The 26,190-nt window shown below is 44.9% G+C and overlaps 8 protein-coding genes across 8 annotated transcripts; 2 read left to right on the top strand and 6 right to left on the bottom strand.

The window, feature by feature from the left end:
- Nucleotides 1–7,151: 7,151 nt before the first annotated feature.
- J4E79_008980 (uncharacterized protein) lies at nt 7,152–8,897 on the top strand (the record flags this gene model as incomplete). The annotated part of the gene is made up of 4 exons (XM_049357832.1): nt 7,152–7,364; nt 7,414–7,841; nt 7,891–8,758; nt 8,814–8,897. 4 exons carry the CDS (start codon nt 7,152–7,154, stop codon nt 8,895–8,897), a joined length of 1,593 nt encoding a protein of 530 aa, XP_049207871.1.
- A 35-nt stretch (nt 8,898–8,932) lies between these two features.
- On the bottom strand, nt 8,933–12,109 carry J4E79_008979 (uncharacterized protein; the record flags this gene model as incomplete). Its single annotated transcript, XM_049357831.1, has 4 exons — nt 8,933–10,645; nt 10,693–10,910; nt 10,960–11,573; nt 11,625–12,109. The coding sequence occupies 4 exons, from the start codon at nt 12,107–12,109 to the stop codon at nt 8,933–8,935; spliced, it is 3,030 nt and encodes a 1,009-aa protein (XP_049207870.1).
- Nucleotides 12,110–13,092: 983 nt separating this feature from the next.
- Nucleotides 13,093–14,149, bottom strand: J4E79_008978 (uncharacterized protein; the record flags this gene model as incomplete). Its single annotated transcript, XM_049357830.1, has 3 exons — nt 13,093–13,583; nt 13,642–13,902; nt 13,966–14,149. The coding sequence occupies 3 exons, from the start codon at nt 14,147–14,149 to the stop codon at nt 13,093–13,095; spliced, it is 936 nt and encodes a 311-aa protein (XP_049207869.1).
- Nucleotides 14,150–15,009: 860 nt separating this feature from the next.
- J4E79_008977 (uncharacterized protein) lies at nt 15,010–16,140 on the bottom strand (the record flags this gene model as incomplete). Its single annotated transcript, XM_049357829.1, has 4 exons — nt 15,010–15,150; nt 15,581–15,685; nt 15,951–15,977; nt 16,093–16,140. 4 exons carry the CDS (start codon nt 16,138–16,140, stop codon nt 15,010–15,012), a joined length of 321 nt encoding a protein of 106 aa, XP_049207868.1.
- An 823-nt stretch (nt 16,141–16,963) lies between these two features.
- On the bottom strand, nt 16,964–19,258 carry J4E79_008976 (uncharacterized protein; the record flags this gene model as incomplete). Its single annotated transcript, XM_049357828.1, has 1 exon — nt 16,964–19,258. The coding sequence occupies one exon, from the start codon at nt 19,256–19,258 to the stop codon at nt 16,964–16,966; it is 2,295 nt and encodes a 764-aa protein (XP_049207867.1).
- A 1,617-nt stretch (nt 19,259–20,875) lies between these two features.
- J4E79_008975 (uncharacterized protein) lies at nt 20,876–22,230 on the top strand (the record flags this gene model as incomplete). The annotated part of the gene is made up of 2 exons (XM_049357827.1): nt 20,876–21,753; nt 21,801–22,230. 2 exons carry the CDS (start codon nt 20,876–20,878, stop codon nt 22,228–22,230), a joined length of 1,308 nt encoding a protein of 435 aa, XP_049207866.1.
- Nucleotides 22,231–22,508: 278 nt separating this feature from the next.
- J4E79_008974 (uncharacterized protein) lies at nt 22,509–24,210 on the bottom strand (the record flags this gene model as incomplete). Its single annotated transcript, XM_049357826.1, has 4 exons — nt 22,509–22,613; nt 22,638–23,471; nt 23,522–23,754; nt 23,871–24,210. The coding sequence occupies 4 exons, from the start codon at nt 24,208–24,210 to the stop codon at nt 22,509–22,511; spliced, it is 1,512 nt and encodes a 503-aa protein (XP_049207865.1).
- A 487-nt stretch (nt 24,211–24,697) lies between these two features.
- Nucleotides 24,698–26,068, bottom strand: J4E79_008973 (uncharacterized protein; the record flags this gene model as incomplete). The annotated part of the gene is made up of 2 exons (XM_049357825.1): nt 24,698–25,100; nt 25,152–26,068. 2 exons carry the CDS (start codon nt 26,066–26,068, stop codon nt 24,698–24,700), a joined length of 1,320 nt encoding a protein of 439 aa, XP_049207864.1.
- Between the last annotated feature and the right edge of the window lie 122 nt (nt 26,069–26,190).

The following is a 26,190-nucleotide window of genomic DNA, read 5'->3' as shown; positions in this document are numbered from 1 at the left end:
GAAGAAAAAGCTAATCTAAATACTAAAGTTTATACTTATAGTATAAAATATAACTTTATATAAAGATATATATAACTATAAGTATAGTAAAGTTAAAGTAGACTAGAATATAGTAGTCTACTATAGTAAAGCTAGCCTAATAGTTACTAATTATATTATTAGCGCAAGTCGCGCTGCTAGAGACTAGCTAAGTGCCTAGGCGTAGGCAGCTAAATATACACTAGCTAACGTTAATATACCTACTACTATAGTTGCAACTTGCCTAACTTTTACTTACTAAGCCTAACACTACCTTATTTATATATCTTCTAATAACTAACTAAACTTTATATATATTATAACTATAGCTAATAAACTACGCGCGTAGTAATAACTTAAGGCTCTCTAGGCCTACTATATTAGTATTAGAAGCGCAGATACTACTAAGCATAAATAGACATCTAATATTACGCGTAACTTACTCTTAAGCTATATTAGCTACCTACCTCTTCTATAGTATATAAGTATTAGACTAGATTAACTACGTAAAAAGACTAGACTATAGTTACTAGAGCGCATAGTTAAACCTATTAGGCCTTTGCTTAAGGTAAGTAATAGAAATATTAAAGTATAAAAGTAATAAGCTAATAGAAAGTAGTAATAAAATTAATTAGAAGAACTTAGACTAAAATAATAGACTTAATTATAGAGATATATAGAGAACAAAGATCTAAAGTAAAAGCTACCTTCTATTTCTAGCACGTATACGCGCAACACTAGCTTATAGATAAAAGAAATAGATAAATACATACTACTTATCTATAGCTATTAAAGCTAATACTATAAAGTTGTTTAGTAGCGTAGCGCACGCTAAGTAGGTAGTAAGGTATACACACTTTAGCCTCTCTTAAGATACTCTAATTACTACTATAACTAGAGTCTAAAGTCTTTTTCTAACTTATAAAATAAGGTTAATTTTATTTAGTTTACTACTACAAAGGTCTTATATATAGGTAAAGATAAGTCTAGTATACTTTATATTAGCTAAGCAGTAGGCAATATATCTATACTTTTATACTAGTAAACTATAAATGCTAGCTATAAGTAGAAAGAAAAAGGTACACTACTAGAAGACTTAAGTAGACTACTACAGAACTTTTAGATAGAAATATACTACTACTAACACCTTTACATATAGATCTATAAGCTTACTAATATTATTTTATTATTAGCTACGCCTACTATAAAGCTACTATTACCTAAGTGCGCCTCTAGTTACGCTATATAGCACTAAAGTTCTTCTTACTACTTTGCTTATCTAGCTAGTACGCTGTTCTTAGAATAATAGACGCATAAAGGCTTAACTTATATAAAACTATTAGATTACGCTAAGAAGACTATACTAACGCATAAGAGGTAGACTTATAAGAAAGTATATAATTAGACGTATAAAACTAGCTAGTTAATAAGAAATATAGAGATTATAACATTAAACTTAGCGTTCTAGAGTACTTAAACTAGAGATCTAACTAGATATTAAGCTCTTTATCTAAGTCTAGATATATAATATTAGTGTTTTATTTCTTCTTATTATAGTAGTAGAATAAAGTAGTAGTTAATAGACAATAATATAGTAAGCAAGAGCTACTTTAAATTAGTATCTCTACTTTCTAACTCTAATTAGTAGTAGAGCGTATTTCTAGGTTTATAGTACTTTAGAGCGTTATAGTATAAGCGTAGAAGTGTTTATTATACTAGCGCAGAGAGAGAAGAGAGAGCAAACTAGTAGACATAAAGTAGGCCTTATTACGCGCTTAATTATTATATATAGCGCTACGCCTAAAATCTCTATAATATTAGTATAGTACTAGAGGTAGATAATACTTATAGTTAGTAGAAAGAGTAGAATACCTATGTAGCAAAGAAGAGCTTACGCTATTCTCTATATAGAACTTATTAACACTATTATAGTTACTTCTATAGAAGTCTAAACCTACTTTATCTATTAGAGAAATAGAGAAGCCTTACGTAGAGGTAATAACATTAGTATATATAGATACTTTATAGAGAATAAAGGCAAGCTCTTATAATAGACTATAAGCTACCTACCTACTCTAGAGATCTAGAACAGCTATTTCTTCTTATATAGAAGTAAAATTAACTAGAAAATCTTATTAGATAAGGTAGAATACTACTATAGGCAATGTACTAGCCTAGCGCTATAGTAAGCTTCTTCTCTTCTACTATCTAAGCTATAGCTATATTTAAGACCTAACTTTAGTAAAGTCTATAAGATAAGAACCTATTTACTAGATTCTAAACATCTCTCTTAAGCTCTCTTCTTTATACTTATAGAGGCGCTAAATAGTTAAGTCTTTTTTACTACTAAATACGTAATTTAATAACACAGAAAGTATTAAAATTATAGCTCTTATACCTCTTAATATTAACCTCTCTATATTACTTACCTTAAAGTTAAATATAGTAGGCTAATACGTGTAGTAGCACTCTAGTAATATAGAGAAAGATAGACGTAGAACTTAGAATAGTAATAATAATAAAGATAAACTTCTAAGAGTTGTACTAGCTCTACTATATCTAAATAGAGAAAATAGAAATAATAAGAATAATAACTACTACTAGAGCTAAGAAGAAGAGAACGCTAAAGACGCAAAAGATAAAGTAACGCTAGCTAATAGACAATACAAAGTCGCGTAAGTTAAGAAAGGCAGAGAGCCTAGCGCTAAATTATTTAGATTTGCTCTTAAACGTAACCTATTCTTTAACTTACTAGGTCTTAGAAAACTATTATAACTAGTGCTATAAGTATAGTAGCTATAGCACTAGTCTTACGCCTTAATAGAGTAGTAGATAAAGTAGTTAGAGTTTTTATTATTACTTTGCTAAGCGTGCTTAATATAGAGAGAGTAACTCTAACCTATTACTAAGTTAAGCTACATAGTGCTCTTAAGAAAATACTTAAAAATAGACTATTAACCTTTATAGCTCTATAATATAGTGCTAAACTTTAGCTTCTTACTTATTTTCTATCTAAGATTTACCTATTTATAATATAGATTAGAGAAGAAGTAGTAAAGTAGATAGTTAGATTACTATAGCTAAATCTTACCTACGTTCTAGCGCTATTAATTCTATAAGAAGTAGGTACTAGGTTTATTTATAACGTAGAACTTACAAAGGCCTATTAGTAGGTAGACGCTCTAGCTATAACTATACTTAATAAGAGTAATAAGATTAGCCTAGAACTAGTTAGAAAAGACTGCCTACATAGTAAGAGCGTAGTAGTTTACTGTAAAAGAAATTAGTAATTAGAGTAATAACACTAGGTAGCAAACTTATATAGAAGCTATAGAAGGTAGTCTCTTACTAGGCTTATATATCTCTCTTAGAAAGCTCTATAACTATAATATCTAATAGTTATTACGCAATAAGCGTATAAGTAAGATAGATTTATTAGATTATTAATAAGAGCGTAAAGGTAAAGTAGATACTACTAAAACCTAGCCTATAGAATTAGTAAGTAAGCGCTAACTAGCGCAAAACCTAAGGCCTTACTAAAAGTGTTATATACTATAGAGTAAGTAATAGATACTCTTATAATAGAGTAAGATAGAGAAAAGGTGTCTTGTTCTAGTAAGAGAGAGAGAAGCTACCTTAATACTAACGTTACTAGATAACTAAATATAATCTAATAATAAACGCAAACGTAAACAACGTAATACTACTAGCCTAACGTTACTAGATCTTATTCTAGCTAAAATTTACCTTACTTATTATACGCTGCCTCTACTCTAGTATTATTATGCTAGTATTACTAATACTTACTAATAATTAACTACGCTATAAAACTACCTCTCTAGAGTAGCTACTATTAATAGCTTAAGTTAAGTATATATTACTATATAATACGCTTACGCTAGGTATTAATTTAGGTATAAACCTTTATATTTTACTTAATATAATACTAACTACTTTTAAGACTAACTATTTCTACCTATATAACCTAAATATAATACTTATTCTCTATTATACTAGACGTACACGTAATCTCTCTACTCTATCTAAGGTAATACTAACTCTAGCTCTTTTAGTACTTATAAATAGTATAATATTAGCTATATATATAAAGACTACCTATAGCAACGTAACAGATCTTTCTTTTACTAGCTAACTACTTACTAATATTAACTTAAAGAATAATAGATAAGTTATAGTAGAGAACGTTTACTTTCTAGAGTAGAGTTTAAATGTAAGAATATACTCTATTATGCGCAATAGCAACAGCTACTAGATTAGTTACCTACTACTTATAAGGCTACGCTGCAAGTTAATAGACTATAATAAAATCTATATAGATATTAATAATAACGTAGTAATTAATCTATTTATAAATAAATATAATAAGAATACTATTAGTTTTAGAGCTGCAAAAATAACGCAGAGTACTAGCTTTAGTAAAGAACTTATAGTAGAAGCTAAATTCTAAAACTAGCTACTTACTAACATAAAAGGTAGCAGAGGCCTTACTAATATATATAGAAAGGCGTACATAGAGCTATATAGTTAAGTTATACTTACGTAAAGCTATAGCGTAATTACATAGATAAAAAAGTGCAACTATACTAAAATATAAATATAACTTTATAAGTCTTATAATATATTAAAGAGAAAATAATATATATATTTTTAAAAAGGTAGAAGTAATATTATACTTAGTAGTAGAACACCTAGAACTATAATAGTTTTACTAGATAAAATGTAGGTAATTTATAAGTTTAGTTAGGTGCTACTAGAACTAACGTAGGCGCGTAATAGGTAAGCTAGAGTAAAGGCTTATAATTTAGAGTAGGCTAGAACCTTATAGTTAATATAAGAGGTTTAGAACAGTTAGAATAGCGCTAGTTTTGCTAGATAGAATATTAGTAATTTGCGTATTTAAGTAAGAACTAGTAGAACTAATATAAGCACGTAATAGATAAGCTAGAGTAAAGGCTTATAATTTAGAGTAGGCTAGAACCTTATAGTTAATATAGAATAGTATAGAAGAGGTAGAATAACAGTAGTTTTGCTAGGCAGAACTTAGGTAATTACTAGAACTAAAACTCGAGAAATTTTTTCTAATGTATTCTAGATATAGAGCTAGCTAAAGAGGTAAGTAGATCTAAGTTTCTTACTAAAAAGAACGTTTATTAGTTCTAAAATCTAAGTTAAACTATTAGAGAGAACGTAGGTTAGTTAAATAGTGCTTTATTTATTAATTAGTATTCTTTATTATCTAGTAATAGTAATTATCTCTCTTACTAGTTAAAGAGAAATAAAGTTATTAATATTTCTAGATATATAGTAAGAAGTACTAGAATTAAAGAGCTAAGTATTTAAAAGAGAGCTACTAGTAGAGAAAGTATTAATATATATACTAACCTCTTATAATTACTTACTATAAGAATTAATTATTTTAATAAATACTATAAAGACGTTAATTTCTATATCTAAGTTATTTCTATTAGAGATAGTAATAGACTTAGAAGCCTTATTACTCTTTATCTTCTTACTTAGTTTTATATTTTAATTAGAGGCTTTCTTCTTATTATATTTCTTATATTCTTTTAGATAATAGTAGTCTATAAAGATATAACTAATAAAGATATAGTTATACTTTTAGTACTAGGTATATTTATTTAAAAAGCTTGCGTTTAATTAAGAGAGTAGCTAACTTAAGTTAGGCTTAGACTAAAAAAATAAAGTAGTAGACTTTTATAGTTACTTATTATTATTTTACTATAATCTTATTATAGTATAGGTAGCTAAGTTAATATTAAGTATATATTTCTTAGCTAGATTAAGAAGCTTTAGCTTAATAGTAGTAAAAAAAGTAAGCTCTTACGTGCTAAAGTTATTAATAATATAATTTATAGTATTTAGAAGAGTAATTAAGAAGAATAAACTCTTAATATTATTAGAAGTAAAGATTAGTAGTATAGACTAAGTAACCTTATAACTAGAGTCTAAATATTACTTAGCTATTCTTATCTATAGTAAATAAAAAATATTAATATAGAAGTAAAGGTTATTACTATTATAATAGCGTAGGTTTATTAAAAGGTAGAAGAGTTATATAGATATATTACTAGTGTCTTAGTTAAAGTAACTAGCTAGAAACTTCTAGGCTTTTACTATAGTATTATAAAATATAATATTAAAAGTAAGGTCTAAGTAGATAGAACTTAAGATTATAATAAGAGCTTTATTATTCTAAGAGTTCTAGGCTTTACTCTCTATATTAGTAGTAGGTTATAACTTCTTACTACTTATAATATTAAGAAGTAATATATACCTAAAAGCTATAGTCTAGCTATTACGCTACTTTATATAGTTCTTACTACATAAGGTAAGCTTAGATAGAAATAAAAAGTTAAGCTTAAAGTTAAAAGTAGTAGCTATATCTAGTAGTAGTAGTAATATTACTTTAGTAAATTATAACGCGTAAAGAGGTTTACGTTATAATTATATAGAATTATATATATAAAACTATAGTATAGTATAGAGTAGAAGCTAGAATATACTATAGTAGTAATATATTTTAGTTTAACTAACTAGTAGCTTCTTAGCAATAATAACAACTAGAATAAAGTATAATATAAGATAATATAGAGATATAATAGAGAGGTATAAAGTAGATAGCAATATTGTAGAGCGCTAGACTTATAACCTATTTAAGTATAGAAGTAATGCATTAAATATACAGAAGAATCTAACTATATAGACTAGCACTAGCCTAGGAGCAGCTACTCTAGCATGTAATCGCTCCTTCAACAGCTTGGCCACCTCGTTCGACATCCGTCCTCTTCGTCTTCTTCGGCGTGAGCACATCTTGACATGGCTTCGAACACTGGAACCTAAGACCCGCATTGGATTCAAACTGGTTCTCCGATTTGACCCGGCCCTTCTCTCCACTTTGCCTCCCGCTGTGCCTTGGCCTCTACCTATACGTAACGCAGATAGGCGACTATCGGTTATATGGAAAAAGGTGTAGAAGAGCAGAAGATGTTATAGAAGTATAAGATAGCGATGAACTCGCCGGTCAATTTTTTTGCATACCTATCAGTATCTGTCTACGACTCTTCATCAGCATCGACTTAGTTCTTGCCAACATGTCTATCACCGACGGAAATACGAAAATGAACGACTCCATCGATATCGAGTCTTCAGGATCATGTCAAAGACAGGCTGTCGTTCTAGCTTATCAAGAGCTACTGACGGACCAGGCCTCGCAACCAGACAAGATATTCCTGGCGGGCAACGAGATCCAGCATCTTGATCCCAACCTTGTGGTACTGGACGAAGATACACAAGAGCATCCTCGCGTAAGTGTCAACATCCATACAGTGCATCTGCAGCTGACACATATCTCAGACCTGGACAACTGCCAAGAAAGTGCGCGCCACCGCAATCGTGGGAGGATGCTGTTTCATCTCCCCATTCGCAAGCACCATATTCGCCCCGTCCATCCACCTAGTCATGAACGACCTAGGTATCACAGACAGTACCGTCGGCGCCTTGCAGGTCTCCATCTTCCTCTTCGCATTGGCTATTGGTGCGCTCGTTCTCGCCCCACTCAGCGAACGGTACGGCAGAGCAGCGATTATACACTTTGGCAATTTGGTCTTTGTTGCCTTCTCACTCGGAGGTGGCTTCTCTCAGACCGCTGTTCAGTTCTCCGCGTGCCGGTTCTTCGCTGGACTCGGCGGGTCTGCCGCCATCGCGGTAGTGGGTGGATTCGTATCTGACGTGTGGGATCTCGCTGCCCGTCCGAAGGCATCTGGGCTCGTGATGCTTGGACCGTAAGTTTGCGGTTGTACGATTTTCGGTACTCTTGCTTACAAGAAGCAGCGTCCTAGGCCCCGTCTTGGGCCCCGTATGTGGAGGCTGGATGTCAGAGCGGGTCTCATGGCGATGGACTCTTTGGATACCCGCCATTGCCAGCGCCCTGCTTTCGATCGCCGGAATTCTCTTCCTCAATGAGTCCTACGCACCCAGGGTCCTACAAAACAAGCTGCGAAGAGAACGGAAAACGAGGCCTAGCGCTGAACTGTATACTGTACTGGATCTTCAGCCCCGTTCTACCGGCCCTACTGCGCTCGTCAATGCGTTCGTCCGACCCCTGGTATACCTAGCTCTTGATCCAGCGCTGTTGTTAGCCTCGCTGTTCTACTCAGTGGTGTTTGGTGTCGTATATCTGATCATCGTTACTTACGCTGATGTCTTTGGTCGCGGATATGGACACAGCGTTGGAATCGTGGGCACCGACTTCCTGGCCGCTGGCATCGGTATGCTCCTCGGTACATTCGCTACTATTCGCGCTATGGAAGCCATCTTCAAGCGAGACACAACATCCGGCCAAATGAAGTACAAGCCTGAGTCGAGACTCGTCAGCTGTCTTGTTGGTGGAACATTGCTGGTTGGTGGGCTGTTCATGTACGGGTTCACGGCCACCAGAACGCACTTTATGGTGCCATTGGTAGCCATCATGCTTATGATGGCCGGAGGCATGAACATCCAACTCGCGCTGCAGCTGTACGCTATCGACGCCTTCAAGTTTCCCGCTTCTGCAGTCGCGGCCATATCTTTCCTTCGCTGCATGTTCGCCGGCGCGTTTCCGTTGTTTGGAGAGAAGTTGTTCGATACACTTGGCCTTGACTGGGGCGTGGGATTGCTGGGCTTTTTGGTGTTGGGTTTGGGATTACCACTGGTATCACTGGTATGTGCAGATGCTTTCGCTTGTTATGTGGAATCTTACTGACATTATCACGCAGCTCTACATTTATGGTGTGAAGCTTCGGTTGAAAGGCGCCGATCGCATGGAGCATTTCGAGGGCTCCAAAGCAACCATGAAGTAGCCCTTTTTAGGAGGAGCTGCCTGATATATGTGACCTCATGTATATCCCACCATCATCGTCTCTGGCGGCCCTAGATAGCTGTCTTTAACCCCGCCCCTAGTATCTAGAACAAGCTTCTCCAAGTAAATCTCAGGACTATTGACACTCCATCGAAGCATGTGTTTTCCTCCCGATGCTTCGCCAAGACTGACCTTCCTCGTCCAAACCTGATTCATCACTTCACTGGTCCACTCCGGCGGCACATCGCCCGCGTCCTCCGGGTCACCCAACACACGCGTGAAGCTTTGAGGGCTGTCGTCGAGGGAAAGCGAGAACTCCATGAGAAGATTAGGATCGGTATCTAGGCAGGCATTGATGTATATCGTGGCGTTTAGGGCATTGGTATGATTGAAGAGATAGATGTCATATTCGACAAATGCCTTGGTAGCGTCTTCAAGAGAAGCCCGAGCAGCATGGAAAGGCCGTATTGCGATAGAGCCAGATTCAGTGCGCGTGCCCAGGTAGGGAATATGAGCAAATGATACCGTGTTGTTTACAGTGCCGTTACCGAGCGACGAGCGCTGGTAGTGCGGGCTCTCAATGGATATGTAACCGGCAGTTTCTGGGAAGCCTTGGAAATCGCCGGGTACTTTGAAATTGCTCACTGGAACGTGTATGATGTCGTAATATGGATAAAATGATGGCGTTGATGTTATACCAACCTCTACGGTGTCGTTGTATCCTTCTGGCACCCGTGTCCAGTCGATGGTGATGTTGAGGCGTTGTTTGTCTACGGTCTGGTTGAGTTGACCAGAGCTTGGTATTATCGACAACCAATCCACCGGGATATCACCGAGCTGCCAGTCGAGCGGAATGCGGTAGTCACCTCGCATGAAGAGATCAATGGTCCGCTGATGAGGCCCATAGGGACTCATCTCCGGTACCTTGGCTTGAGACTTCGTGAAAGGCAACGATGGATCGATTGACTCAGCCCATCGTCCCTGGTCGAGAGGACTATTGGAGCCCTCCGCATAAATACCAAGGTTGCCGATGGAGTACTGCATGTTTTGGCGCAGTTGAACGAAGGAAAGATTTGAGACTATGTCGCGGGATGGATTCATCCAATTCTTGGGCTTTGTGGTGTCGAATGTTTCGAGTTTGGCCTGAGACATGATATTACGCCATTTTCCATTCAGGACAGCGTCGAAACCTTCAACTAGATCGTAGTCATATTCGAAGTCGGCCAAAATCTGATGAGCGAGGGCGTTTGCCGAGTTCCTTCGCTCCATAGCATGTCGGTAGTTCATTCCAGTGCGAACGTTTACTGCGTAGTATGTGGCGCCCGATACTAGGGGATAGAACAGTAGCTCGTAGAATGCGGCTTTGTGATCGTCCGGCATCTGATCGTATAGTGTTCTGGTTCGGCGCGCAAGCGTGTTCCATCTTGTCAGGACCGTTTCCGCTTCATGATAGTTCAGTACTGAATACGTGTCTGGTTGAACCATCTCAAAGCGGCGCATTCCAATAAGATGGTTGAACTCCATCAGCAGAGCCGCAATATCATCTGCATGTTCTATGCCGAACTCCCTCTCGGCGTAGAGGCGCAGATACTCCGGTATCGTATCGAAGTCGAACTTTGAGATATCCCAAGCTAAGTCCATAGCGAATCCAAAGGGTAACTCCAAAGGCTTGATATCACCGACATTGATGACCCAAACCTGGTTCGCGTCGCGCCAGTAAGCTTGCAAAAGCTCTTTCAACACTTTCGACTGCGTCTGTTAGGAAAGGATTGATCATGCAAGCTGCGCATACTGACCAAGCTGTTGGTATTTGACCACTTGTACGATCGCGGTCTACCAAAATACTCGAAATGAAAGTAAACGCCAGCGCCGCCTTCCCTGACAGTCTCGTTACCAGTGGGTAAGCGCAGAATCTGGCCATGGTTATCATCGGGCATGATGATAGTGACATCATCGGGAGGGTTAAGTCCAGCTGCGTAATAAGTCGCCACTTCCTTATATATCGTCCATGCCTCTACACTTTGTCAGCGTGGCCTAAACCCTGTCTTAATGATTCCTCTTACGGTTCACTTTCTGATCACCTAGTACTTCTTTGAAGATCTGACGCTCGACTTCAAACACTTCTCGAAGTATCTCCAAGGCGTCGTCTCCAACTATCGCACTATCACTTGGGCCGCGCATACCCAGCGTCACGTAACTCTCGTTGTTTCCCATTCTGCGAATACCCTCTTCCATAAAGCGCGTGACGTTGTCCTTGTTCAACCTCCAATCCCAGGGCCCGGTCTCAGTTGCGTTCCACTCATTGGTGGCTCTTTGCATTGGCTCGTGATGGCTGGTAGAGATTACGATACCGTAGTCGTTTGCGAGCTGCTGATTCCCTGGGTCATCTGTAAAGAAGATTTGACCTGGGGCCGGTGTTGTCGACCCCCACATGGCAGGCCATAGGTAGTTTGCTTTCAACCGGAGTAGTAAATCGAACACGTGGGCGTAGAACTCGGTGTCGAGAGGATAGTGAGAGGAGTTGTGTCGTGCAGCCCACCATGTTACTAATGCCGGTGCTTCGTCGTTGATGAAGAGACCCCTGTATTTGACTGATGGCGGGCCATGAACAGTGACTTTTGGCAGTGCGAAGATGGCGGCGTGTTTCTTCGTCGGCACATCCGCCCACCAATGGTATCTGTCGCAACCCATCAGTTCACGGTCAGAAATGCACGATAGAAGCACTTACGGAGACTGCCCACTTTGTTCGGCAAGCGTGTGAACACCAAAAATAGTACCGCGCTTATCGCTGCCTACAATTACCAGCGCCCGTTCCACTCCGGCTATTGGATCAGCGATCACAGCCGTTTTGAACACCTCCCACTTCCCCTCAAGATCTGATATGTCAAGACCTTTCTCGGAGGACAGGTGACGGATGAGTCTCGAACCCACCGAGCCGACGACGATGCCCGTTGATGAAGTCGAAAATGTAGAGTTAGTAGTGGCGTTACTGAGCGCGGGTCGGGTTCCAGTGATCTGCTCGAAGTCGTTCACCAGGCTGTTTAGCGCAATGTGGATACCCACGAAATCATCTGCGTCAGCTATCACGGTAGCGCCAGCAACATCCAAGGCTTGATCTCCAGGCTCGAAGCCCACGAACTTCTCATCGAGCAAAGCATGCGCCGTGTATTTCGAACAGGCACAGAAGGCCGCAAAGATCTTCACAGCCCGCATCGCTGAAAGACGGGAAAGGTGTGTATGCTCCCACTTGAGCTACGAGGGATCAGTCTGGACATTATATCGACAACGTCGGTGTAATGAAGACTGCGCGGGGAACTCCCCCGTAATAGTAATCCTTTCTGCGGAGGATCTCCAGCCGCATCAGAATTTCCAGCATCCTCATGCGAGCGATACGAAGTTCCCCAGCTCTTGGCTATACAGCGGAGGGGCATGCTCCTCCTTCGACTGCATGCTGGGGCAACCAATGTGATCGTCTGGGGTCGCTAAACCCAGGGCGGGGTACAATATGTCTGTCGAATCTTTGAGCTCGGGTCAAAGCCATCCGCGACCGAACAATGAGGGTAGCGTAGATCGCGTACGCTGCATCGTAAGATGGCTGCATCTTCGATGGGAGCAGCAAATGCGTGGGCGCGACCGCGTGTCTAGCGCGTCTTCTCCGCACTGCGCTGGATAGTTGATGCTAGTCGAACTCGGGTACTATCATGGTAATGAATGAGCGGTTTGCGATGAAAAAGAGTTTGTGATCACAGTAAAGCCTAGCGGTAATCTTCCTTAGTAGTTGGGAGCTATCAAGTACATAGGATGGAATCGCGTTGCCGGCTGATGACGTCACGTGTTCTAGCGCCGGGCACGCTTCACGCCGACTTAGCGAGCCTTCCAAGCTGGGGGTCGCAGAATCCAAACGCGTCCTTCCACTGCCTAACACATTTTATCAGCATCCGCATCCCAAAAATGTTCTTGCGGTGTCTTTGCGCTATGCCTGCACTGTCATGAGTCATCTGTATTTATTCTGAGTTTGTTTCGCAAGACCTGGGATTCGTCGCATTACGCCGACAGACCATCTCAATGGCCAGCCCGAACCAAGACCAGGCCGCCGTCTGAGTTAACGGCGCACTCTATTCTTATTTGATATCGGAGCGCTATGCTTCGTGTGTATTGCAAACTCCACAGCGACAGCTAACAAAACACCATATCAACTACCATGTACTGTTACCCGATCTGGGCCTCGAGAAGCAGCTCGGCCCGCTGCACTTCAAGTCGAAGAAGTCCATCACCGTATCGGCATCCGTCGGGATATCATGCGTTACACTCCCTGCCTCGTACGCTTCGAACTTGTCGCCATACCGAAACCTCGTCCATCCTTCGAAAGGAACGTCCTCCGTAATCTCCGTCGGTTTCTGGCTCACATCAAACACGCTCGTCCACTGTTTGATCTGCTCGCGGAAGTTTTGTGGATACAGTACGGTGTCTGCTGTGCCGTGGAGAGTTTGGAACTTCGGTCGAAAGCCGCGATACGTGGGATATGCGTTGCGCACAAGAGCTTGCCATTGCGGTCCGTTCTTGACGATTTGGCCTCTAGCACACGCGTCACTCCAGACGTCGAAGCCGTCGCCAGCAAAGCAGCCGAAGGGTACACCGGCCCATGCGCTTCCCGCTGCGAATACATCTGGATAACTACCAATAAGGACTGGGGAGGTACGAAGTCAGCGTGTGTCTTACATGCATCTCATGCAGTCCCGACTTACCGTTGGTCATCATCGCGCCTGAACTTGTTCCGGTAACGAAGACGCGGTCTTTGTCTGCATGGTACTTTTCCAAAGTCCAGCGCACCATGGATACAATGCCTAGCGCGTCGCCTCCTCCGTTGTGGGTGAGCGACTCTTGGCTACTCACATCCCAGCATTGATCCGTATTCAGCGTTGAAGCATTGGGATAGATCGAGATAAACCCATATTCGTCACCAAGCGAAGCCCAGGGCCGGTAATCGAAGACCTGCTGGGCCGTACCTAAAGATGAGTGCAGAAGTCAGTGAATGTCTCGTAGACAGTTCGTACACGGGATAATCCCACCATGGCACCAATGGGGAGACACCAAGATCGGGGGATTTGGCGGCAGGTTGGCCGGCACGTAGATGAACATCGAGACGTTGCGCGGGTTAGGGCCGAAGTCGGTGATCTCCGTGAGCTTGGAGGTGAGCTGCGCGGATGCCACAGCTGCGAAGAGCACAGGCAACATGGAGTTGAGGGCGAACATGGTGTCGACTGAGATGAAGGTTAACCAACCTAGTTCCGGAGTCCCTGCACCATGGAAGCTTCTTATAGCTATCCTCGACCGGAGTTCCACAGAAGCAAGTAGTACGGCGATCTATTCTGTACCTGTCTCCAGCGCCGGGTACATGGCGTTGCAGATCGCACTGCTGCGTACATCTGAGCATGCTCTACGTACCAACCATCCGCCTAGCCCTATCACGACACGGAGGAGAACGTATATTAACCAGCATCTATCCCGCGATATTTCTCCGCAGCTATCACCCGTTAGCGTCAATTCCAAGCCTTGGACATGTCGATACCATGCAGACGCCGGAATGCCCAGATCACATGCTATAGGCTCGACGCTCTAGTTTGTGCGAGAGCGCGGACGTGCCAAGCATACAGTGGACTACTTATCGTCGCGCAATCATTCTTTCTTCCAGCATGGTCACTGTGAAACGCCCCTGCGACCGCAATCGGGATTTCACAGCGTGCGATTCATGTCTTTTTATGGAACAGACGACTCCACTGGCACGATATATTTATCCCCCTTCACAATGTCACAATACATCGCGATATGGCCTCGATACGTAAATACCTCGAGTATGTCTGTTCTGGTCAGGAGGGAGTTATACTCTGGATCAACCGGAGGTCTTGCTACCATTTTCTCACATCGCAACAACCATGTCACCCTTGACACAAAATGAAGTCTTCCAACAAATACAGCAAAAGGCTAAGCGCAAGCAACACGAAAAGATGGCGTTTACGTCTGGCGTTGTCACTAGGCTGCTGAAAGACTTATACAATCCAGATCTACAGGGCAGCCTGTTCTTCTCAAGAACCGCTATGGTAATAGTTGGTGCCTCATCGCTTCAGCCGCGCAGAGCGACGCGTTCCTGGGACAACGTTCTCTTTAAAATCATCGTCCTTGTCACTTTGACCAAAGGTCCAGCTTTGCTCGTCTTCATCTTCGTCGTCTTCGTCCTCGAAGATCTCTACGTGTTTCTATTCACATGTGTTAGTATCTTGTCATATTAGATATGTGTCTTCACGAGCGATTGAACATCGAAGAGGCTGTTGTTCTCATGTGCAGAAGAGTAAAAATTACCTGGGGCTTTTTGTTGCCCACACGCCGTTTCTTCTTGCATTTCGCCGCCTTCTTCACCGCGGGAGCTTTGCGGCGTTGCGCAGGCGCGCGTACGGATTGTACAACTAATTTGATAAGTTAGTTGTCTTTCGACACTTACAAGATTGCAATCGTAACCAATAATGAAACTGGTAAATCTTGGATGTCTAAAACCTGAAGTAGGTGTTTGAAGGGGGTGAAGTAAAACTGAGGGCCCAGGCTTCAGGAGCGTAGTGGAGATGTATCAGGACGCCATTCAGGTTGACTGACTGTGGTATAGTATGCTGTGATGCATGGGAGAGAGTATACCTTGTTCTTTCTCTTCTTCTTGTTCTTCTTCTTGTTCTTCTTCTTGTTCTTGTTCTTGTTCTTCTTCTTCGGCGGCGGCAGCGGTCTCTTCTTCTGGGCGTGCGCCTACGTGTGGATTAGTACGGATGCAAGCGCATCATGTTCGAGTCCGCAAGAGCGCACCTAGTACGAATTCTATACCAGAGTTAGTACGCTTATCATATGTTTTAACAGATCAGCACTGGACGTGGTGCCAACAGTAGAACAACGTCTCAAACCCTTCGTGCTTGGAGCTAGTACTGGGATTGAGCATGAAGATCCTTAAAACTTTTCCTAGCTCAATCATACTGGGGTATTGGAGAGATGTATGAGAGGGCAATATGTGACATACCAAACCCTTGGTCATCGGGGCCAGGTTCTAGCCGTTCTACGGCTCGAGCCAGTAAGCTGGTACCTGTTACGGAATAGCTACATACATCATGTCAGTAAAGTGTTTCGTCTCGTGTACAATGGTCTGACATAGTATCACTCACCTCATCTTCGCTGGCGTTGAGTGAAAAGAATGAGGTGAGTGACTGCATGTTGAGGCTTGCCCCGCCGTATCCACGTGCCACGCTACTAAGTGAGGAAGTCGCGATGGGGAAGGCACCACAGCGAACAAGATGACGCTCAACTACAGTGCGACAACATGAATCCAAACACATGTCTGCGTTATCAACAACGTGCTCGCATCACCTACTCTTGGATGCTGGAGGCTGTCCAAGTATGGTAGGGTCGTGCACTTTGCAAACTGGCTATGAATTGTAACCCTACGCATCACAAGCCACCTCACTCAACTATCAAATATAAGAGAATAGCCGCGCGTTTCTTTGTTTCTTTACGGGACGGACCGGAGTGATGACGTTCGCGGGAATTATTTTTGATCATGTCGGTTCTCAGTCGTCATCTTTGACATCGTCAATGGGAATTGGAGTGAAGAAGTCTGCGGAAAAAGATCCAAATTTCAGCTATCTCAATGAACAATAACACACACAGGTTATTGGAATAAGCGCTTTGGCTGCCCTTGCCCCAACCCGATACGCCGGGTACTGTCTTTCAGTGTGCACGAGGCATCGGCGAAAAAGTACGACTGTAAACTACGAGTCTCCGAGCGGGAAGAGAAATTTCCCCCGATGTCTTTCCGACAGATCAAAGGTGAGGCACTGAAGCCCGTATAGCAGCTCATGACTGAAGCTAAACACCTGAAGCTCGCATAAATAACTATAAAAGAGAACCACAAAGAAATCCATACCCATACTCGCCATTCTGCCCAGATGTGTCCTAGAGCTGTGTCAAAAAAACAATGAGCGAGAGGGCAGACTGAGGGATACTTACGGTCAGCTTCACTGAACTACTGGTGGAAGCTTACTCAGACAGATCGTCGTCTTGATCAGTAACAGAAGGTTCCTCGTTGAAGAACTCTGATATTCCAAGATCTGCATCATCCTCGTCCACGTCGGCCTGATATGTTTGCAGTTGCGCTATAGCCGCATGGAAAGATCCCTGAGGGTAGATACGTGGTTGCGCAAGGAGAATCTTCCTGACTTCCACAAACAGCCTGAGATTCTTTGCGTTGAGGGGACTACCCTTATGGTAGAGCCCGTCGTTCAAGTGTGAGTTGTAATTGGTGCCGCTTGCGAGATCTGGTGTGAACGAACACACCGGTAAACCGACGTCTCTACAATGTGTACATTGATTCGATCCATCACTCGTGTCGCATGCTCCGCGCGTCATCAGGCAAAGGTCGCATTGGATGCGTGAACGGTAGAGAGCACTGTGCCCAGGATTGTTGGTGCTTTGGATATGCTTCCAGGACTTCCAGTCAGCGAGGGTAAAACCGATATTCTTCAACGTGGGGGAAGCTTCCATCTGAGCTCTGATTTCCGCATCGCTCAATCTCTGATCTGACAGCATGGTGAAGTCTTTTTTCTGGGGACCAAAGGTAACCGTACGTTGAACCATGTCATATGTGGCTTGTATGACTCGTGCATGAGCATACGTCTTTGGAACCCAGTCGTAGCTTGATTCTTCGGAGCAACCAAAGAGCCAAGGAAGAAGGGCGATAGCACTGCCGTAGCTCCCAATCGAAGCAGGCTCGCCCTCGGTCAAATGCAGCTTGGCTCGCTTGATATACCTAAATCTCAATTGTACTGGATTAGTTGGGTCTTGCCACTCGATGCGAACCGCGAGGGAGTTTGCTTGGTTCCAGTTCTTGAAGCGACGAATATCAGGTAGTTGTGCCCAAGCTTCAGGGTGAGGTGTACCATCTTTATACACCTCCATGACCAGGTGATATTTGGTATTCGGCGGGATAGGAACCACTGGGTCGCTTCCATCCAGCAGATCGGAAGATCCAATTCCATTCACAGAGCTCCGAATGGTAAGCTTGTGTGAGGGAAGGAGGTGGAAGTTCCTGTGCCCCCCCGGTGGAACGGTACTTGGGTTGGCACTTCGAAAGGAAGAAACGTCGATCGAACGAAGGGTGTTCTTGTCCGTTATCTTGCTGTCTGTGCGAATGTACAACGTCTTATCGCTATTCAAGTCCCATTCCAGTAGCGGAGAACTCCAGTTCGCTCCTTCTTGGACTCCGAAATTGGATCGACTGACCCCCCCGGGCCAACCCGTGATTGCAAAAACTTGCCTCGAGAGCCCTTTGAAGTAGATTGCGTGCTGCAATGAACCAACGGTTCCAACCTGCACAGTTGTAGCGTGGCTGATATCCAAATCCGATCGGTAGGTCTCCAGTAAGCATGTGAATATCTGTTCTGCCAGAAAGAAAAGTCCAGTCGTTGCTGCAGGCTCGAGCATACACAGAGCAAACATACTCAGTTCGGCAGAGTTTCTTGTAAGATCGCCGTACTTGGAAGTTGCGTAACGATGGCTAGTTAGCCGAGAAAGGAAGTCGACTGTCTTGCCGACGTAGACATAGCTCGTGTCTGGCTTCCAGTATGGTAACACTTCACCCGAACGATGAATTCGCATATAGATACCAGCACCCTGGCCTTTACGATAGTCATCGGTGATGACATCGGTTGCTGCTTCGTACAGATCGGTGATAGTGAAGTCGTTCTCGTTCAGCACGTCGTACAAGCCCGCCTTCCGGATGCCAGTGATGATGATGTCAGTAAGCCCGTTAACGCCTCCAGGAGTAGTTTTGACAAGGTCATCGAGTTTATCGCTTAAGAAACTCGCTGGGTTTGTATGCAAGGCCGCGATGAGTTGTTGAATAGTTTTGCCGAGCACGCTCCCGGCCCAGGTCCAATCTGCAGGCAGCTCCTCCCATCTCCTGGGTTCGAAGGTTCCCGCAACTAGATCGAGTTGCTGCTTGAACTTGTTGATGTCTGTCTCCCAGCGACCTTTAACGTCAATGTATGAAGCGGGAACCCATATGTTGTCGTGCCACTCGTTAGTGGTGGTGTTGCGATACTCGGTGATACCGGGAACGTTGATCAACGAACGATACTCCCCCTGGGCATTGTTCTGACTGCGGATGATTTGGCAATACATGCCCTTCGTGAAATCGTGCTTCCGAGACGAACCGGTGACGTAGAAGTCCACGTTGATGATGCCCACTTGGGTGTCGACGGGTGGGCCGTGTAGACCATGTCCGTGGAGAGTCGCGCCATCCATTGCATCCGCCCATCTCTCTGGTGCCATCATGGACAAGATGTTGTGCGAAGTTCCGGGTGGGAACCACGGCATATCGAGATGGTGTTCGGTACGATGAGGGAGTGTCTAATCACATTAGTTACTGGCACATCAGAGGGCGAAGAGAAACATTGGATGAACTATGACCACCTGGGCATCAAGAGAAATTGGAACCAAGTGTAATGCTACCCAGGTACGTGGGAATGAGACGCGAAGGTCAAACATACATCGGTAAATCAGCGTGGGTTTATTGGAAAACCGTTGGTTGAAGGGTGATACGTCGTGAAGAAGGCTGATCAGATAGAGAAGCTTGACCCCGAATTAACGCTACCAGCCTTGGAGTTGGATCCTATCTGGCTACGCGTCTGGATGCTGGTCAGGGACAGGGTAGAGTCGAAGTGCGCTTGGGGAGACTGTTGTAGTTGGTAACAGTGTTGTCGAATATCGTGAATTGCGGACTACTGGGTAGTGGTTCAAGGGTATCTAGAGGTGATGGAGAAAGAAGTGCCGATACGCCCACTCTATATAACGGACTTGCAGGGCTGCTACAGCTAGCGCGATTGCTTGCGCAATCGCCAGGCTGCAGCAGTAAATTTTAGTCAAAATTCGGGTGGCGATCGGAGCGGGTGATCGGCTTAGCGTGGGCAGAACGCGTGAGTGACCTCGCTGTTCGGTTAGGCAATCTCGGGCACCTGCGTCTTTCACTTGTTTAGATTCGCAAATTGCCGTATGAGAGCAATCACAGGCGTCTTAAGTCTACAATCTACCGACACAATACCGCTTCGGGTCTGATTCGCGTTCAATGAAGAGTCTGGAGATGCAGCATGGCTGCCCAGGTGGCTTCTTGCTTGGCGTGTATATCTCCAAAGTAGTTAGGCATACATTGCGGAGCTGCAGAAGTTCACGTGAAAATCGGTAATGGTTTGCGCATTCGATTCCGGGTTGCTCTACCCATGATTGCCTGTTCAGACAAACACTCATGAGTCATTTTACAACAGATTGACGAGTGAAGGATACCGATAAACGTGGAGCCTTCGTTTGTAGATGGCGGTCAACAACGTCATGTGGGCCCGCTGCGTAAATCTACGGAAGTGAAGGAGCGATTGCAGGTGCAGGTGTAGGTGCGTCCTTGAGATATTTAATCTCCTCCTTCGCCGCCCAAAGGCTGGTCTTCTACACACACACCTGGGCACACACATATGCGCGGTCTTCGGCGCACTCAACACCAAGCAATACCATACACCTTTTGGCTTACCTTCCTAGCTTGATTCGACATCTAAAGTGCTCCGATACCTTCTTGTCTCTTTGACCACTTGCAGCTTCACCTAGCCACTACCTCCCATCCATAGCTACTCAACATACTGCAATAACCTTGCTTGCTGTTCGGCAAGATCCTGATCGGCTGAAGCGAAGTTCAAGTACTTGTGGAGATTCCTGTCATCACTCCCTCTGTACGCTGTCGTAAGTCAAACGCCAAGATATTACCTTCTTCCCGATTTACTTACCTTTATATCAGCAGAGTATAAACACCAGACGAACCTGGTCGCATAACACTCAGTGCCTCCGGGTTATCGCCCTGCGCGTTGATATACGTCGTTACAGAACACCGATACCGTATCAACTACCACGATGACTACGTACATACCAAGTGACAATCCCCAGTATGGCCAGACACAGGAAAAGTTTGTGACCATGCATACCCAAGACTATTTGGAGTACGGTCCGCCCCCATCCAACTACTCTGTTGTGCGAGCGAAGAGTGGGCATAGCAACGCTACTCTACTCTACAAGGACCTTCTTATCCATTCACTTGACAAAAAATACGACCGCCATGCCAAAGGGATGTCGAATAAAAATCCATTGTCTCCGGGGGAATTGGCAGAAGGTCCGACCCTTGCACCAGAGATGCTTTTCGGTCGAAAAGACTATATCGGCTTCGCTCATCCTCCCCTGGACTATGCCCCCGGTATGTTCGACTGGACCCACCACGACTCTTGGAGCGAAGCATTGACAGCAGCTGCTATCTTCGACGGCGACCTTACCATGAACAAAGACGGGAAGAAGTATAACCCTTGTCTGAATGCAACCCATTACTTCCACGACAAGTTCAAGGTGGAGCGGAAGGAGGTCTACGAGGCTCTGTCTTCCCGCACTCTTTATCATCCCGATGACCGAGACTCAGCTGTGTTCATGGACGAGGCGAAGTGCTCTTTCACAGCGGCCATGTGGTATCGCAGCCTTATCATTGTGTGCCCTAAGGTGAACGCCGATGGTGTTGGTTGGGACCGAATATGGAATACCCACAATCGACCTCCGGTATACGCGCGATGGTCTACTGGACATTGGCAAGGCCGCAACAAGCCACTCTTGCTAGGCTGTATACCTAAGCAGCCCTTCAAGGGCGATGGTTCATTGCAAAATTACGTGAGCAAGGAGTGCCACTGGTTCAATTTGACGCCTAAATTGGGCACGGCTTTCCAAAAGCAGTGGGGCAGGATGTTTAACAAGTAAGTCCCACGAGCTATGCTTTCATGGTGTTATCTGACTATTCCAGGATCGACGTTACCAAGGTCACAGTCGATATGCGAGTTACACCCTGCACACCAGAATTCTTTTCTTGGTTGCTTGCCGCTACACACTACAAGATCATCAGCGGTACTAAGATTAGTGATGATGCTCTCGGCTCCTGGATCAACCAATACGCCAAACATGCCAAAGCTCGGGCAGACGCTGGTGGAGGATACATAGGCGAGTTCATATACGATCCAGCGAAGCGAGCTGAATATGGAGGTATCAATGTCTCATCCCGTGAGCTGGCTGGTTGGGTCATGGGTAACTACTTTGCATGTAAGCCCTATGCGGCGCGATATGAGCGGGCTTTCGAGTGCTTCATTAAGTGGGAAGCAACCCGATCCGTTACCGATTGGCAGGATTTCCACGACAAGATCCATGTTGCTGGTACACCTCCATGGGCAGGGAGATAAGGCGTGGGTGGGAGCTCGATCGAGCGTGGTTGAAACATAGCGAGATTGCGGAGGGAGGCGAGTTGGTGTTCTATATGGGTGAAGAGCCTAAGAAGTGGGATCTTGGTGAGTGGCCGTGGTCACTGTCAACATCGTCACTGTAGGCACTGTCATACGAGTTGCAATCTAGCAGATAAGCTTTTAGGGTGGAAGTATACATTGCATTAAAAGCCATCTAGTTTTGAAAGTTCAACGGCGTGAACGCAGCAAGAGGCGACATTAATCCAGGTCCCCTCACCTTACCAACCAGCCTGCCCTCCATTGACTAAGAGCGTGTCTACGACTTTGCCGTCCAACAAGGCTTCTACAGTGACCAACCCAGTCGGGACATCTTGCAGGATAACCTGCCCCCGGCAAAGTGTACATACTCTCTTTTTCTTTGTCGCCTTGCTCACTACCAGATTCATTCCATTTATTTTCGGCGCCAGTGTGCCATGCTGTTCTAATGGCGCGGCGATGTGAACGGTTAAGTCTTCACATGACGTAAACCTGGTGCACAGGGCAATCGTCGCGTTAAGTGCTGTGCCGCTCAGGTCTGTCAGGCTTGGAACGACGAATGTCTGACTATCGATCCGAAAAGTCTGTTCCGGTGCCTCGGGTGCCTGGATGGCGAAAGACGTAGCATTTTGAATGGCGGGTCCAGAAAGCGAGAACGGGAAGTAAGTCGTAGTTCCGTATTCACCACCACTGCGACCAAAGACTGAGCTGCCCGTCTCGGTTTCTGGTTCAAGCTCTGTCGCGTTGTCGCTCACGCGAAGAGTTAGTGATTGCGGGGGTGAGCTGCCTGCCGGTGTGAGCATTCTGATCTTGCCCGAAAGCATCAATTTTCCGTCCTCGCTGAAGTCGTAGGTTACGTTGAACGGCTTGACCGGCATTACAGCAATTGGCTCGGGGAGCTGAACACCAGCAGGTACGGTGTTGATGGCTCGGCCCATGAGATCGGCACAAGTATTAAGAAACCCGGCTCTTTGCGCGAATAGAGCATGCATCGTCGCATTCTTATCGCTCTCGTAAAGCCGTTTATCGGAATTCATCGTGTCGTTATACGACATGACTAGCGGTCCTCCTTTGTTTCCCGTTCCGTTCAAGTATTCGCCGAGGACGTTTGGGTCGAAGACTCCGCGTGTAGTGTCGAAGTTACTACCGCCATTCGTGTTACTGGGCGTGACGAAGCTGTCGTCTACAGCCTCCGGGAAGCCGCCCTGCACCGATGAGTGAGTATCGTCCAATCGAATAGCAGCCAGAAACCTACGTGGTGTACGCTGCCCAGAGTGTGACCGCAAGCCGTGAGCCCAATAGCATCCACCTTGTCGAACCCTGCGCGCTCGAAGAAAAGTAACGTCTCTTCTAGATCGGTTTCCGGTGCTGGAACGCCTGTCGTCTTTCCAGCTTCCGTCGCATCGATGCGACCCGGTCGAAACGGCATCTGCGCGCCTCCGCATAGATTATTCGACATGACCGTACCGAGCGCAACAAGATCGGCCACTACCGCTTCGTCAGCACCACTTCCACCACCAATCACCCATTCGAAGCGATGCACTCACTAGAAATCCCCTCCGCAACAAACGGCCTCCAAAACGAAAAACTATCGTTAAACGCACTTCCCTTATTCTCTTCCCTTGCCGTCTCAAACCCAATACTAGCATCAATACCTCCCATGCCCGCACTCACATTCGCAGTGATAAAGTCGTGGAACATGACGCGCATCCACTGGGCAGCAGTGGTGCGACCACTATTGAGCCCTGTGGTGCCGGTCTGCGAGACATAGTTCGTGCAAGGGGTGATTGCTGAAGAGAAATTCGAAGCATAGGCGCCCCAGTTGTCGACTAGGATATGTTCGAGGAAGGAGCGTATGGGTGTGGGGTAGTAGAACGCGGCGTTTGTGATAGGGAGAGTGGAGAGAATTGAGAGGAAGAGAGTGGTGCAGGCGAAGAGTAGCATTTTCGCTTGCAGGCAGGCACTGAATCTGTGACTAGAATACTAGTGATATTCCAGAGTATGCTGACGGTATCTCATCTTATATATCGTCTTCGTTCCATACTGTGTCGGCTGAACTTGGAAAATTTCCTCTTCGGGATGCAGTGCTACATGGCAGCTATCAAGTGATCCAGATCTTCAGAATACTGCCTCATGCGCGACTACCGCTGAAGATCGAATCGGGGGCAGTATATGATTGGCTGCGTAGACAACACCAATGCAGCCTGTATGGTTGGGCGTGATTAGATAAGCCTCGGTAAGCTGACATTCTTCTACCACCACCTGCCTTTTGGGAAGTTCAGAGTTGGAGGTTTCCCATCGAACTTCACACCTCATACAAGAAAAAAACTAAACAAGTCTGCAGGCTACATTAAGCTAAAACCTTGCTAAGACAGTAACCTAGCGCTAATGTAGGCTCTAGGCTGTTCAGCTTTTTCCTAGGTTGGCGTGTTCATACTCTGCCTGCAGCCAACATGCTACCCAACTTGAGCCATCGTGTGGCGATAAGAGCTACGGCACCCACACCCATTACGCCTGCCGCGCAGAACCAAACACCCTTGAAGTTCTCTACCGCACCATTTCCCTCGCCCTTGAGTGCGCCCATGGCAGGATTACCGAGCAGCCCGCCGAAAGCAGCGACTAGATACGCCAACCCAAGACGTACGCCGATGGAGGCTTTATTGGGAGAAAGGTTGGTGACTACGGGCCCAGGGATGATGATCACGCCGCCAGAAAGGAAGCCGTACACGATGCTGATAGCGATGAGACCGTTCAAATCCTGAGCGAGGGGTAGCATACAGAGGGTGATGATGCAGGCGACGGTGAGAGGAAGCAGGGTGTTGACACCGCCGTACCTAAAGTTGTCAGTACTAGGCTAGTAAGAAGATTGGATGATGAGAACATACCTGTCGGCGATGAAGTTTGGAACAAAACGCCCAAAGATATTGGCCGCGTTCATGATCGACAACAAGTTGAACGCCATATCCTTCGACACACCGAGCTTGATAGCGTACTCCTGGATGAAGAAGAAAGGCACAAACGAGGAGGCGACGAACAGCGTGAATGCGACGACAAAGATCGTGTATGGCAGATCCTTGAAGTGGTGAAAGCCGAAGCTGGAGCCCTTGGATCCGTACTGAAGCTGCAAGCGCATCACCACAAAAGCGACGGCGTTGGTCACCAATATTATGAGCGCAAAGATGCGAACAGCCCACGCGAACCCGACGCTGAGGAAGAGCGAGCGTAAGGACAGAGTGTATGCGATACCAGCAACACTAGCACCAGTCGATGCAAGACCAGTAGCCAGCATGCGTTTCTTCTCGAAGAACATGGCTAGCACAGCGACGGGCACTATCGCCATCAAACCGCTGCCGACACCCATGCATACTCCCTGAGCGAAGAAGATCGCCCAATAGCTCTTGAAGAAAGAAGTCAGGATCAAACCCAGTACCTCAAGGCCCGTGCCAACAGCGATGATACTTTTGAGGTATCCCCGATCAAGCAGAATGCCACCAGGTAAGCAGCCAATCGTAGTGAAGAAAAGCTGAATCGATCCGATCCAGGCAATACGCGACGCATCCTGCTCCGGCATCAAGGTGTCAACGTAGTATGTTTGAAAGACGCCAAAGGCATTGGGTAAGCCCCAACTGTTCGCGAACAGAATGAATCCACCAAGAACCTGCATCCACGCCACTTTGCCATGATCAACAGGGTAATCTTCATTAGCTTGCGCACTCGCTGTGATCTCGTGCGAGAGCAGCTGTTGTGTTCTTTCCCGCTGCGTCTCGTGGTATGAGAGCAAGCTCTCTCTTTCGGGATCCATGGTTTTGGTATGGGAATCTGTAGGGTATTTCGATAGTGATGATAGTGCCTAATAATTGGGCGATGGTGTGTAAGCTGGCCGTGCCATGTAGCAACTGGATTTTCTCAGGGTCGATGCTTGAT

The sequence above is a fragment of the Alternaria viburni genome, assembly GCF_023758015.1.
Source record: "Alternaria viburni strain BMP 2772 chromosome Unknown scaffold_22, whole genome shotgun sequence".
NCBI lineage: Eukaryota > Fungi > Ascomycota > Dothideomycetes > Pleosporales > Pleosporaceae > Alternaria > Alternaria viburni.
Note: the sequence above shows the minus strand (reverse complement) of the source record. Positions and strands in the feature narration are given on the sequence as shown.